This window comes from Fundulus heteroclitus, chromosome 7 (assembly GCF_011125445.2).
Source record: "Fundulus heteroclitus isolate FHET01 chromosome 7, MU-UCD_Fhet_4.1, whole genome shotgun sequence".
Lineage (NCBI taxonomy): Eukaryota > Metazoa > Chordata > Actinopteri > Cyprinodontiformes > Fundulidae > Fundulus > Fundulus heteroclitus.
The window spans coordinates 37,010,046-37,025,651 of NC_046367.1; the positions used below are offsets into that span (position 1 = coordinate 37,010,046).

Consider the following 15,606-nt stretch of genomic DNA (forward strand, 5'->3'; position numbering starts at 1 on the left):
TTGTTGTTTATTAAAATTAAATTTTGCTTTGTGAAATTATGAAGTCCTCTTATACATGTTTTTTACCTAGTGGTGAATGTTGACATGAATGTCAATTGATAAAAACCCATGAATTGTCCCTGATGCTCACTCCTGACATGTAATCATCAGAAAAAAAAAGGGATTATGTCTGTCAATACTTTAATGGGAAACTTTTAGCTACATTTTATGATAAAATGGTTTGTATAACCACCTATAGCAGCAAAAGGTGAATCAGCTGTTTTATATAACTTTGTCTCTTACGTCATTTAGGCCCACTTCTCTTCAACATTGCTGCAGTTTTTTTTAGGTTCACTGTGGTATTCATTTATGTTTCTGTGAAAAAGTGGTTCTCCCCTAACATATTTCTCCCTTTTTTGTGTCACATTTACATTCTTCAAATCATTAAAGAAATGTTAGTAACAAAGAAGAACTGGGTGAATATAAAAGGGTGTTTTTAAATCTATTAGAATAAATCTGTCCAAAGCAACCTGACTCTTTAATAAATAGTAATTACACCTAAACCTGCTGATTGCTCCTCCATACATGGCAACTAGGGATAGGCACCGAATCCGGTATTTTTTATAGGTACCGACCGAATCTTGTCGGTACCACAGGGTACTGATTCACGTAACATTAGAAATTACCATGTTTTGGTACCTAAACGCATCACTGTGACCCTGAGGGAGTAGAAGAGTGGGCGATTTTCCATGCTGAACATGAACACAGCATGGAGCGTGATGACGTCAGTAGCCGCTGGTCCAGTAAGCGAAGCATGGCTGATAGAAAGCGCTGTCTCCGCTTTTCAAAATGTGCTGCAGATTACGCTAGCTGCAATACTTGTTAGGGCGAGGCCAGCGGCGGCAATACTTCTAATCTGAGGAACCACCTGGTCACTGCTGCTAATTCTGCAAATTTCTCGCTATATTTAGCAACTTTTCAGAACAATCTAGCGAACTTTTTTCAAAAAGGTGACTAGCGAAAAAGCTGGTGACTTTCTTCTGTTATTGGTGACTTTCCATGAAAGTAACAATTGTTCCGCAGTTATTGGCTGTGTCTCCTTCCAAATACTTCCATCAGTGCACTGCTAATGTGCACTGACCACTTACTGCCGTAGTGCCCACTTTCGATCGTTAGTAGTGTTCCAAAAGGAACACTTATGTTGAAACGCTCTCCGGAAATGACGGGATGACGTGACGAACGCAAATTTTCAGAACGCCAAAACTATATGCCGGCGTTTGTTTACAAACGCACACGTTCTTTAACCAATCGTTAACACTCACAGCATGTGGAAAATAAATCGCCTCCGACGTCAACGCAGGATACTCCTACTATTGGCTGAACATGAGGTATGTTTGTGTATTTTGTAAGTGATGCATTAGACGAGAGTACAATGCCTCGTATTACCACCATTACTTACATTTATATGATTGCGGTGTCGCAGCTCCGGCTGTCTCGGCTGAATTGTCCGCCATTATTTTCAAAATGGGAACATCTTCCCGACGTCCCTAGTCCCTCCCTTTCCGCTTTGTAGTCAAGATGGCGTCCGTTTAGTGCGAGTAGGGTCCATCGTTACACACTGCATTTTGTGACCATTTTTAGGGGGTCATCCGGGTACCTTCAGTGCACTGACTTTTTGTGTTATCTACACTATATACTTAAAACTAAGTGTTCGAAGTGTAGAAGTAGGCGGAATGAGACAGAGCCATTGTCTTTGGAGACCCAAGAACTTCTCCAAACTTCTCCAAGCCCTGTCTCCCAGACCGACGGACAGCTGCCTCGTCCTGAAACTCGCCTGCAGTCAGAGCAAAAACAGCAGAGAGTAAAGCTTCTTCTCTGATTGTAAATGTATCCCACTCCGATTTACAAAGCGGGATGAAATATTTGTTTTTAATCTGTTTTTCTTCTCTGAAACTAAAAAGCAATTCCCTGAATTTTAGTCACGCATAGCTTCAATCCCGTATTCACCTCGTTCACTCTGTGCCTCTGATAACTGCTGCTTTGGTAAAACTTTGTGTTATTAATATATTGCCTTAATTATTGTTCAGGCAATGTATTAAAATTAATAAGTTATTTAATACGGTTAATTTATAGATCCAAGCAAGAATATATATTATATCAACAGAGTGCAATTTGCTAGAACATGTAATCATACTGATATTGTTCATCTCGCATTAAAAAAAGCAATGTAGCATCTTTGAAATAATAACTTTTGTTGCTGCCTTCTCTACAAGCAGTTCAATAAATGAAAGTGGTCAGTGTTTTATTAAATCGCTCAAATGTTTCTGTGAATAATGAGACACATTTGTTCGTCGAGATTCATTTACTTGCTTTTAATTGCCCTTTGATAAGTTACAGGCATTGCTGGCCTTTGTAATTAATATGTTGTTCTTTCACAGAGAGAATGATGCAGAGAAACTATTTCTGCATTCATTTATTAAATGAGACATACAATTAAGCACCAGTAGCTACTACAATTAATGTATGAGTGACTGTCATGACAGTGAGGTTGGGATAATTAATGTCACCTGTCATCTTTTTACTAATTAAGCTCAAATGACAGCATTAACAGCCAGACCAGACCAATTAATTTCCAAGCCACTAAAGCTTTAACATCTGTTTACTGTACTGGCAGTCCATCTTTGCGTGTTCTGTGTCGTCTTGCCCTCCTACATCTCTTTACGCTGTCGGCTCTGCATTCACTCCTCAAGTCTGTCTCTTGCTGTTTCATTCTTTGGCTTTAAGTTTCTCTTTTCTCTTTCTCTGCCTCTTTTCTTCTGAAGCAGTTAGAGTGGGTCATATGGGTGGATAGGATGGCGGGGGTAAAAGGTTGAAAAGGTCATGTTTTGAATCCATTAGAGCCATCTACTAACACGGGACCTTATTGACCCGTGTGTTCTCCTCCATATGTTTACACAAATGTGTGGACGGGGGGTACGCCTACTCCAAGATGACCCGGTGTGATAGTTGCATATTTACTTATGTGTAAATCTGGAGCTCCTAATAGGAATTTAATTTTCTTTTTAATTTAGGCTTGTTTATCTTTGTACTGCGGTAGAAGTTCTTCGGCTTGTACCGCTCTTGAACTTTAAGTACTGCTCTGTAATATTAAAATCAATATAGAATAATATTCAATCGGTTAGAATATGCATTCTGATGAGGCCCAGTGGTCAGATTAAAAGTATGTGTTGAAAATAACAACCTTGAAGCGGGTATTTAAAATATCTTTCGTTAAGTGCACATCTCTGCATTAAAAATGTTTCATTGGTCTGATGTAATATTCTTATCTTAAACATTGGGTTTCAATTAGCTGTAAGTGGAAAATCATCATAATTATTAGAAATATTAGAAATTCACCTAAGGAATTGAGTTACTGACATAAATGAATGGGTCAATTATATTAAAATTGATTCAATATGGCTTTATATTTCATTTTGTTTAACAACTATATAACATAATGCTTTGGCATTCATCAAGAAATTGTGAGGTTTATTCCATCTGTTCTTTTGCATTACTCTTTGGAGCCCTGAAAATCGATAATACATGTGCATTTGAACACATTAGAATATAACAAAGTTGAATTATTTCAGTAATTACATTGAAAAGGGAAAATATGATTCAGCATACAGTGTAAAAATGTCATCCTAAAAAAACTACAAAAGTGTCCGTCCTCATCAGCTCTAGTTGCTGGTTGCCAAATTTGTACCATTCTAAAACTCTCAGAAGAGGACACTTGACCCCTGAACAGCAGTCTAGTCATTTCTCTGTAGCCCTGGCAGGACACTTCGGACATTGTCTTTTGTTCAGTAGTGGCTTAATACAAGGGATGGGACAGTTACAACAGGTTTAAGTTAAAAAACATTGAACTTTCGCTCAGTTTCATGAATAGATTTCGACGCCTATCAAGGAGTCTTTCTCATCTCTGGAGGCTCGCGGTTGAGCAACCTGGAGTTTGGGAGCTGCCCAGATTGCTCAACTGTGAGTCTCCCGAGTTGACAAAGACTCCTGCATGGGTGTGGGAACTGAGAAAAAGTCCAGTTCCCTTCAATTTAAGCTTGTTGTAGCTGACATGACCCGGATGACAGAAACCGCACAGGCAGACTGTGACAGTTGTAGCGTTGTCCTAAATACATTCCAGTTGTATTCAGGACAAGTGTCTCTTGATGCACTGACTCTTGTCCTGGTCTATGCCTATTAAATCTAGGGCTGCACAATTAATGGCTTTTGCAATATAATCGCAATTATAAAAAAAACACAATTTCCAAATCGCAGAGGTATGCAATTTGTGGCTACGTAACAATTAATGGATCAGACGCGTCCTTTAGGTGTCGGTAGAGAAAAGTTGCATTAACTCGCAATTAAATCTCAATTACGGTTGAAATGTATAATTTTGATTTTTGGCAAAATAACCCTAATTAAATCTCTTCCAAACTCCTAAATTGACTTTGCTTCATAATTTTCTTCCTTTTTCCACACCTTTTCTTTCATTCAACTTCCTATTTATAGGCTTGGATAGAGCATGCTCTGAATTGTCAGCTTCTTTAGCGACTACTCTCTGTGGCTTACAGTCTCAATGACTGTCTGATAAACAACTGTGTAGTCAACAGTTTGGTCATTGATTGTTTAGGTCAGAACAAAATATTTCCTTAATTAAAACTGTGTTTAATTGTTCTTATGTAGTATTCAGATTTCTGACGAACTGAATCTTGGGTTCCCATTCAGCTGTAAGTCAAAACCATCATGACGGACAGAAGGTTTTACTCTTAGACTGAAATTTAACATTTCAAAGTAATATTTGAATATTTTTTCTAAGTTATTATGAGGGAGCTGTATAAAAAATAAAGTAAATAAAAGTTTTTTTTTTCTTTTGGATCTGTTGGATTTGCTTCAGACCTGTTATGTCTGGTTTCAGCGAATCACAGAAACAAGTTTGGCACAGTGGGAGGAGTTGTCTTCCAATCCACACGTTAGAAGATGTGGATTTGTGGATTTCCCCCTGAGCAAGGCACTTTTCAAACTGTGTATCTCTGTATGGAAATGCCCAGGTTTGTAGATATGTTATTGGGTGACTGTTGCTATAGTGTAGAGTGCTTTAAGTGGTCAGTATGACTGGAAAAGTCCTATATTAATTCAATTCACTTACCATTTAAATTATTCTATGTTGTGGAAAAGTAATACCTGTTTTTCATTTGGTTGCCATGCCCACTAATACTCCTATTTATTACTGCTTAACAAGACCGTCTGCTTGCCTTCAAAAATGAATTGGTGCTTCATCTGTTGATCAGATTAGCATCTTCTTCTCTCATCACTTCACATATTTATTCTTCCATCCCCCTTTTGTGTTCCAGTCAGTTTTTAATTGTAAGAATTGAATTATCGGGTTCAAAATTTCAAATGCAGTTCATTAGGGTTAAAATCAAAACATTGGAGATTCTTTGATTTTTTTTATACAGTGGTTTACATCTTCTGTTAATTCAGCCACGTTTCTTAATCTCTCCTTTTGATTCCCTCCTATTGTTGAATGTTAAAAAAACACCAATCACTGACTGGCTAATAAGGGAGATGTTCTGTGTGTCTGTGTGTGTGTGTGCTCTGCAGGAAGCCAGTCCTGATGTGGAGGGGCCTACTGGGATGGAACAAGCTCCAGGCAAACACACCTTCATTGACAGGTGGGTGCCTTTTTGTTGTATCCATCAATGATGAATGGCAAATCAAAAATTTTCACTTTTTACTATTATAAAAACAGTAAAGCATTCTGATTAAAAGCATAGAAAACAAAAGATCAAACTGATTACTATCAAAAGAGTTTTATTTGATTTCTTTTTCTATTACCTCTGCTGGTACTCAGCTGTTCCACTGATTTTTGTTTTCATTTGTTCTGCTGATAATTTATCCAGATAAGCATTTCTTTTTTTTCTTTTTTTTGTATGAAATGAGTGTTTCTGTCCAATGAGAAGGTTATGTTTGTGCATGTTTGTCTACATTCATGTTCATTGCTTTTTGTGAGCGTGCCTCTGTCCCACTTTCTCTTCATTAAAGCTGCTTTCTAATCCAGATCAAGGCCCTCGCAGATATATTTACTGTTAAAAAGCTCCATCATTAGATAACTACAAAAGACCGCCAAAACAGGGTCAGGGTCTCTCACACACACACATAAAAGGCACAAAAACATGCTTACTGTCATAAACACATGGTCTCAAAGATAAACAGCAACAAACACAGTTTCATCTGCTATTTTTAAAAGCACACACTAATGAATGCTGCTTAATTAAGTTCTGGGTTGCAGGTTGCCCTGTGTCCCTGATGGGCGTTTATTTTGTCCGTATCCATGAGGGGCACGAGGCTTTTTGGGGCAGGATCTTACATGTAAACATTGGGGGAAGTCATGCAGTCGCTATACGCTGCAAAACAGAAGCTTACTATAAAGAATCCATTGAACAATAACCAGAGTGAGGCTGTGATGTTTGCATGTGCTTTGTGTTGGATGAAGTCTTAAAAACTCCCATGTTAGCTTTGTTAGAGCAAAGATTTAGCTGCTCCTTCCACCACTCAGCAAGCATTTACCTACGAAGCTTTAATTTTGCATTGGACATTTGGATGTGGCCTTTGGGGAGTAATCTTTTTTCCAAATTAACTTGGCCTACTGCTATTCTTAAAATACCGGCGCCAATACGAGAACCCATTACATTACAGCAAAGTTTGAAAGTTTATGTACACTTCTGCACATAAAGCATTTTCATTGTGGGCTTTTTATTTTAACCATTCTTTTTTTTAGGGTTAAATTAAGAAAAGAAGAATTTGGCAAATGCATCAGTATGCAGTATTGCAGGGGCAAAAATAGTCATACATATTTATGCATAGCCCCACAGATACTTGGTTAAATGTCCCTTAGCAATTTTTTGTTTCTTTGGTAGCGATCAAAAAGATGTGGAATAATTCTGGCTCAGTATTTCACCTCTTTCTGTCAGAATACACAGAGAAATGGCTGTTTGCCTGGCACAAACAAACCTGAAGTAGAGGTGCAGACATTGGATATAGTCCTCTGTTTTCAGAAATATCATGCACTACCATTCATCCACTGTTACACATCATAATGCTACCACCTAAATGCTTGGCACACTGTTCTTTGAAAGCCTCAGCTCAATTCCTTCAGACATATTTATTGCCATTTTGGCCAGATTCTTGGATTTTTAGCTTTTCTGTCCGTAAAACCTTTCACAGTAGACTTGAGTCTTAATGGTTTTTGGTTTGTTCTCTAGAAATCGATCCAAAAGGAAAGTTGTGTTTCCTTGGATCCTCACAGGTGTTGTTGAATTTTCCAATTATTTTTGAGTATTGTTAAATTATTGAGTGGAATAAAAATACAAGCTACCAGTTACAATCAGTCTTTTTTGTTAACAGCAAAACAAATGGCCTGTGGGCAAGTTAACAATCGATCAAGAACCTTAATATCAACCTAACTCAAGACCAGATGAAAGTATGTAGTGTTTCAGGTGATATATAAAATTTTTATCCTGGGTAAATCAGAGAAAATCCCCAGAGAATGATAGATTAAAAATTGTGCTCTCAATTTTTGTTTGTAAAACTTATTAAAGCCGTAATATATAAAGTATAATCACTTCACTGTGATAGTGTTACACCCTTTGATTTTTTTTTTTTGTATTTGTTTTACTTCTTTCAGTCTCTAACAAGTTTAAATAATCATAATGACCTAAATTAGGTTTTGTTAACAGATCATCCATAAGTTTTGTTTGTTTGATTCCATTGCAATACAGAAAGACAAGGAATAATTTTAAGTTGTACAGTTCTCTGTAAAACTGGAGGCTGTTTTTCAAATGTAGTTGTTAGTTAGCTAAGAACCCCTACAATGAATACAAAATTAGAAAAAAAAATAAATGCTGAACGGTGCTACATGCTTAGCTAACAGTACAACACAGATGTTTTGGGGCAACATACAAAGGTCAGTAAAGCTCCTGTATCTGCGGCAGTGACGCAGTAAACGTTCCGGGCAATGCCAGTTAATACTAAATATTAGATTGAGGGACATGGTCAGCCAAATGATTCGGTTCTACTGCACCATGCAAGGCTCCATTCTCCTGCGGTACATGTGGTGGGGTTCAAACGTCTCTTTAAGTTAGTTGCATTTTAGGTTGCGATGGAGCTTCTGCCTCCAGATACAACAGCTTTGTAAACATTTACGTTACAGTGTTTCTAGTAAAATATGTCCACACAAAGCAGGCACGTTGTGATTAAAAGTTGGTTAGACAAAGTGTCACGTGCTTGTCAAACTGGTGTTGGAAGTGGACCCGAATGGCAGTCCAAAAAACAGAACAATGTGACATCTGTGGAAGCTTCTTCTTCTTTTTTTTTTTGTAGCCAGCAGTATAATCAACAGTTAACAACAAATACCAACTAACCTAAATTGGGAGAAACTATTATTAGGGTTACATTAAATGAAAATAGAAGACACAATACTATTTGCACTAGAAATAGAACAAACAAAACAATACATTTACAAACTGATACAAACGGAAAATATCTTAAACCCATTCCAATAATTACTTAAAACTCTATAGCAACAGAAGAATCCACTCTGGCCAGTATCACCCCTCTTAATCTGCCTCTTAGTTCGAGCCATACCAGGAACCAATAAATTGTGTGCAAATCTCTGGGGACTGTTTTGTCTGCACACCTGAGAGTGACACGCCAGGATGAGGTCCCTCCACTGCAGGTGACACCACGCCCAGAAAACAAACACAAATTCCAAACAAACAAAACAAACAAAAAGGAAAAAGTTGATGTGCTGTTTAACTTAGACTTAGGCTATGTTCACACTGCAGGTCTTAATGCTCAATTCCGATTTTTTTGTGAAATCGGATTTTTTTGCATGGTCGTTCACATTTCCAAATATATGGAAACATATCTTGTATGTGATCTCCTGTGTGAACTTAATGCGTTCAACCTAAGTGTCCCGCATGCGCACTCGAGGACGCGATGACGTCACACGTAGCAAGAGTCCTCAGTGTTTGCGGAAGTAAACATGGAATATAATGCTGGCACGCTTTTTGCGGTCTTTAATTTCTTTTCTAACCGGAGTTTTCCCTCCATTGAATGCTCTCCTCATTGTAGTCTGCCATGGGTGTCGTCTTTCTTCCCGCTTCTGCATAGCAGGACGCAGAATAGTGATGTTTGTCGAGTATCGAGACGTACAGATCGGATAAATGCGACCCGGCCGTACGGACACAGGTCGCATTAGAAAAGATCAGATACGTATCGGATTCAGTACCACATATCCAAGCGACCTGGGTCGCATTTAAAAAAATCCGATCTGTGCTGTTCAGACTGTCATAATAAGATCAGATACAGGTTGCATATGGGCAAAAAAATCGGAATTGGGTCACTTCAGGCTGCAGTGTGAACGTAGCCTTCGGCAACTTTATTGTCATTTTGTATGTACAGAGTGCAAACGAAATTTTGTTGCATACAACTTACGAGAGTGTAACTGTTTACCATCAATGCATTTCTAAAACAACAATATTCAACTTAACATGTAACGTTGGCTCATCGTTACACACAGTGATAGGCTCTGTTCGCCTCTGCTAGCTGGCTGCTATCAGTGGATAGCATCGGAACCTGATACTGGATTGGCCCCATCCCTATTCTATACGTCACCTCATGTTCAAAGACGATATAAAAATACAGACACTCTCTATGAAAGCTGTTTGCAAGATTTTCTGCTTTATACTTCTGCTGTGCCGATATTTGTTACCTTAATAGGCAATTCTGATAGCCAAATCAACAGCCAAGCTAACTAAATGGAAACCTTTTTTGTTCCATTACAAGGCCTGGTCCTGAACAGTGTTGTGCAGGGATTACAAAGGTTATTACAAAAGTAGTCGCCAACTCCCATTTGTGTCATTTTCCCTCTAACTTTTCTTTTTGTACGTATCCTTTCATGCACACGTAGTCTAATCATATAAGAACTATCCCAGCTGTGAGTAATGTAAAAGTGATGTAATGGTTTTTGTGGTCACCAGGGAAACGATCCTTGAAATTGCAAGAAAAAAAAAAAGAAGTAAAATGAAGGAAGGAGCGTGGTCATAAATACTGGAACAGCAAAGCAGGAGTTAAATGAATGTGTGTGTTTTTGTGTGACCGTTTATATGCTGTGAGGACTTGTGTTTCTGCGCACACAGTGGCACGCTACGAGTTTGTGTGCGAGTATTTCTGCGCCTTCGAAACGTACAGTAATGGCTCATCATTATTTTAACCACACCACATGCATCGCAAAGAACTCATTACGTGTAAATCAAAACGTCCTTTTTCATACAGGGAACCAGATTTACTCTAAATGGGTTTATTGAAATGGCGATTCCGCTATATTTCTAGGTGAGTAAGGCACTGCATTGAAGGTGCTTTAGAAGACGGGAGGGTGAACAGGTAAATGGGTTCCACTGGTTGCACAAAACAAACTAGATTTGAAGAGCTTTTTGTGGTTTAAGAGCAGCTGTACATCTTTGGTGATTTGTGCTTTAGTTGTGTTTACTCATCAATAGTGGAAAAGGTCTTATTGTGGTTCTACTTCCACCCGGATCTAGTAATTTTCTTCTCTTTGTCTGTTCCAGTTAGTTAATTTTCAGCTGTGTAGCTTACATTTCCCCACCACTCTTCAGTTAAGGGCTCTTTGTAAAATCTTAAGGATAAAATTCTCACAATACGACTTTTATAATCTAATATTGTGCAGTTATTAATTTATTTATTCATTCATGCAATAAATAATTTGCTTTTTCCATATATATATATATATATATATATATATATATATATATATATATATATATATATATATATACTTTCATATATATATATATATATATATATATATATATATATATATATATATATATATATACTTTCATTAACCTTTGGTTCTATGCAAACTTTTATCTTTACATCTGTGAGCTTATAGGGTCATAAAAAGGGAAATGCATTGATAACGGTAATGAGGGAGTGAAATGCATTGCTGCAAAGAGAGTGGTTTGGTGATGCATATCCTCCTTTTTCATTTCTCCTTAGTGTTTCGGGCTTTCATAGAGAGGATCGGTAAAGTGGCAGCTGGATAAAGAGGACACCTGCTCTCTTCATCTCTCTTTGCGTCTCTCTGTCCTGCTCTCTGTGCATACAGCTCCTTTTTCTCTCCCCTATTCATTCACTGCGATGCGCCTCTCTCTTTTCTCAAGTCTCACCCGTTTTGTCGCTCCCTCTCTCAACCCCACTTCAGTATTTGCATTGATGCAGCCTGTCAAACATCTTTCAGCGAAAAATATAAAGGAAGAAAAAGGAAATGCAGATGGATCTCAATTGCTTTTGTGTATGTGTGTGTTTGTGTGTAGTAGGTGGAGATCAGAGGCACAGCAGCAGGAAGAGATAAAGGGAGGGGTGCATGTTATTTTCCTGCTCATAATAATTCTTTTTATTAGCCTTGTCTAATTAATTCAGCGCCTCCTCTCTCCCTCATTTCACAGTTTCACTTCTGATGCTGCCTTGACTCTTACCCTCTTTTTTTCCAGTTATTATTTTATATTGACACTGATTTAAAGATGTATTGCTAGCATTTAGGGCTCTGCTTGATACAGGAACAGATCATGTCACTATAGTAATTGTTGAGATGAAGCAAGGGCATAGCCAAAAACAAAATCTCTCGCTTAACTAGGTTCCCTACGTTCCGACCCTTATCTATGGTCATGAAGTATGGATCATTGACCGAAAAAAGAGATTTCAGATGTAAACGGCCGAAATGAGCTTCCTCCTGAGGGTAGCCGGGCTCAGCCTTAGAGATGGTGAGGGGCTCTGGTATCTAGGGAGGGCTAGAAGTAGAGCCACTGCTTCTCTGCATCAAAAGGAATCTGTTGAGATGGTTTGGACATTTGATCAGGATGCCTCCTGGGTGCCTCTCTTTGAAGGTCCCCCCCCCCCATAGGCCAGGGGTTCCCAAAGTGGGAGTTGCAAGACATGTCTTGGGGGTCACGAGATGATTTGATGCTGATGTGCTAAAAAGATTAAGTATTTTCTAAACATTTCATAAGACTTTATTCTTGTAATATTATGATTTTATTCTCACAATTTCCAAAAGGGGATCACCAGTCTCTGGGGCTCTTATTTTGGGGGGTCGCAGGCTGACAAGTTTTGGAACCCCTAGTATAGACAATGGATAATAAATATATTATTGTAGTCTTCTACTGATGTAATCCGTCCTGTAACCTACTCAACGGGTCCATTTCAATGAGAAGGAGAAGTGCTCTTCTCTGGGCTTGCATCAAATGCTGGTGTGGGAACGGGAAGCTCTGACTATGTTAGATCGGAGCAGGTTCTGTAGGGTTGCATTGCTTCTATTTTCATAGCTTCATCATGTTAACTAGATAGATCAACATTTGCAATGGCGGTAATGCGCTTCAAAACTAAATGCATCATTATACTTGCTATTCATGAAATCTATGTGGTTTTGGATCACTTGATGATGTTCGTTGTCTCTTCACTTTCACTGAGCATTGTTTGGAGTTTGGATTTGAGCCTTGGGGTATCTTGTCAAAAATCACGTATCATAAATCTCGAAAGAAATAATATCTGCCTGCACTGCCGGCATAGTTCTAGTCTCATCGTGGTGATTTACAACTGGTTTTGTTTCACTCTAAAAAAAGTCCTCTTTACAGATTTTGAGTCTAAATAACATCTGCCTGGCTTTGCTGTCACGTCCTCTGTTATTCGGATTTATTTAAATTTGCTGAGTTAGGAGGCAATTTCAGCTTTGTGTCTGTGTGAGAAAGAGCGAGGGAAGGAGAAAAGGAGGACTTGTTTGCATACTTTGCATCTCTCCACTTTTACCACCCACACTCATCAGCAAGCCTCTCTCTGGAGTTTATCAGCATCTGTACTGCTATCAGTTGATGGGGATTTAGGGATGGATGGATGGTCTAGAGAGGGAGAGGCAGACAAAATGAAATGAGCAGTTAGCAAGACAGACAATGAATGAATGATTACAAAACAAAGTTTAGACCAACTCGCTAAAAAATGCACACACAGACACACACACATGCACAACCATGGGGAGCAGAGAGAAGGTCACGAGAGGATTAATGGCTGTGCTCTGATAGATAAACCAATCAAACAAACAAAGACTTTAGCACCCATACATATTAAAAGGCAGAATGCAAAGCAGAGACGCACTTGAATAATCCGAACTAGACAGGGAGACATTAAGAGATTCAAAGTAAGGAAGAAGCCCACAGAGAAGAAAGGCATAAAACATATTCTTCAAACATATATCCACTGTAGTCTGTGCCTTTATTAGGTTTGAATTGAGTAGAGCACTCCCTTCTCTGAGGCCTGCATCCACAGACAAGGATTAAGTACTTCATAAAACCATATTTTCAGTGCAGTATTTGCATTCATTGAAAATCAAAAGTCAATTGAATGCAACAATTTGCAAACTTTCTTTCAAAAGACACAAACTTTCAGAGTAGATTGGACTGTGGTGTTTGTGTCTTTGAGGCAGCATACGTACGATCCCTGTCTAGCTTTTATGTTGTCCCCTTACCTATTTTTCCTCTCACTCTTGCTTTTTATGTTTATATATATATATATATATATATATATATATATATATATATATATATATATATATATATATATATATATATATATATATACAGACAGACAGACAGGTATAGTAACTGGCAGTTGGAAATTGGAAATTTATATTTTAGTTGCACAAGCAAGGAGTCGAGAACTGGACTTTCCCAGTTGACTCGGACTGAAGGTCTCACTCACTTCATTGGAACTTTTTACTGTTTAGACTTAAAAAATATGTTTTAAATAAATATTTTTCTCATGGTTTTCTTTTAATCTTTCAATTCTTCAGATTTAGAGTGATATTTAGAAAAGCCTGTAAAAAGGCATAAACTGGAATGTGATTCTGACAGGATAATAACCTTGACGCTACAATTTTTCAACTGTTATGGTATTTATACTAATACTCAAAGTACTCTGTGTAAAGTGTACAGTTAATACTTGCTAGATCTCCCAGTAGTTTCATGTTAGTATGTTTAGTATAGCTCATAGATTGTCAATTGTAGATCTAAAAAAGCTTTAGCTAATGTTAAACAGTCTGTGTCGTTTCTGACCAGAAATAATAGCAAAAAGCTAAAATTGTCTCTGTTTAAAGTCTAAGTCTCTTTCCCCGAGCAACAGGTGGGGGAGGGTAAGTACTGCTGTGATGATGGTGGAACTTTTTAGAGATTTTGAAATCATGACCTTTTTTAACCCAGTATACCTTGATATTGGTAGTAACTCGGCCTATATAGAGCCTTTTGTAGGGAACGAGTTGGCAATTTGAACCAAGCGATTAACTAGGTTATTAAAGGTAGAGTCACAGATTTTTCCGGAGATTCCCCCAAGTCCTTTTTTGAATAACTACGCACGCACAAGACTGTCTTACCTGCTCTTTCTTTCTTCAGGATGATCGCGTGAAAAAAAGTCTCCCAAATCCACTATGGTCTTACTTCTTTCTACTGAGGCCTTCCTCTTCTTCTCATAAACTTGTACACGGTTTGCTTCTTTCAATGCTCAGCCATGTTCAAAATATATGGTTAGAGCAGTGGAGCTACAATGAATGGCTAACACCGAAGCTAACCGCTAAGCTAACCAGATACATAACCACATAAGCAGCTTGCTGGCTGCTTATGTGCAACCAGCAAGCGGAAACTATGAAGGAACGAGCACGGACACTGGCGTTATGTGAGTGCGTCAGAATGATTGGCATGTGGGATAACCAATAGATAAGGTGATACCCCCGGGACATGAGGGACAGAAGGGTGACAGCAGAACCAAAACTCTGTCCAATCCCTGCTCTTTGGTGCAAATGGCAGGGATTGGTTAGAGTTTTACAGGCCTGCAACTTTCACAGAGATCAAAATTTTAACCTCCTCCTTTTTTTTTGAATACGTAATGTATTGACTACTGTCAGGATGGAAGGACCATTTCACCCAGTATAACAAAAAGGGTTTCTGAACAGAGTTACCAACTATAGCTTTAATAGCCCCCTTTCCAGTGCAAGCCCCAGGATTTAAAGCCCAAGGTTATGGTTTCCTGGGGAATACCAAAGCCTTGGGCTTTTAAGTCTGATGCGTTTCCTTTTGCTAAGGGCCCTTTATTTAAATCAGCCCAATGGTGTATGAGGAATTTCTAAGGATACTGCAGTACCTCTCCGGTCCAGCAGGTGGAGGCAAGAAGACAGCTTTAGGTGAAACAAAAAACGGCCGAAAAGCTGTATCCGTTTCTATGGTTAGCGAAGTAAGAGTTGATGTGGATATTTTAAAATGACTTATCATGCATGTCTGAGCACAGATTAGTTTAAGGATACATTAGTGATATTTTAACATTTGCAATTAGCATGTGTTACATGCTGTTGTCTTCCTACCCCAATCCGTCTCTTGTGATTGAGGTGGTAAATATTGAATAATATTTCTAACAAGGTCTTAGACTATTACGGTAAATTGTACTCTTTCATATGCATGTTTAAATTCACACTCA

At 38.3% G+C, this 15,606-nt stretch overlaps 1 protein-coding gene across 4 annotated transcripts in view; it reads left to right on the plus strand.

The window, feature by feature from the left end:
* The window catches only part of pard3bb (par-3 family cell polarity regulator beta b), a 302,455-nt gene that overhangs the window by 74,582 nt on the left and 212,267 nt on the right, over positions 1-15,606 (plus strand). For all 4 annotated transcript variants that reach the window (XM_036139581.1, XM_036139580.1, XM_036139582.1 and 1 more), the window contains one exon: positions 5,617-5,687. In XM_036139581.1, the coding sequence (XP_035995474.1) occupies positions 5,617-5,687 (71 nt within the window). The remainder of the gene's footprint in view (positions 1-5,616; positions 5,688-15,606) is intronic.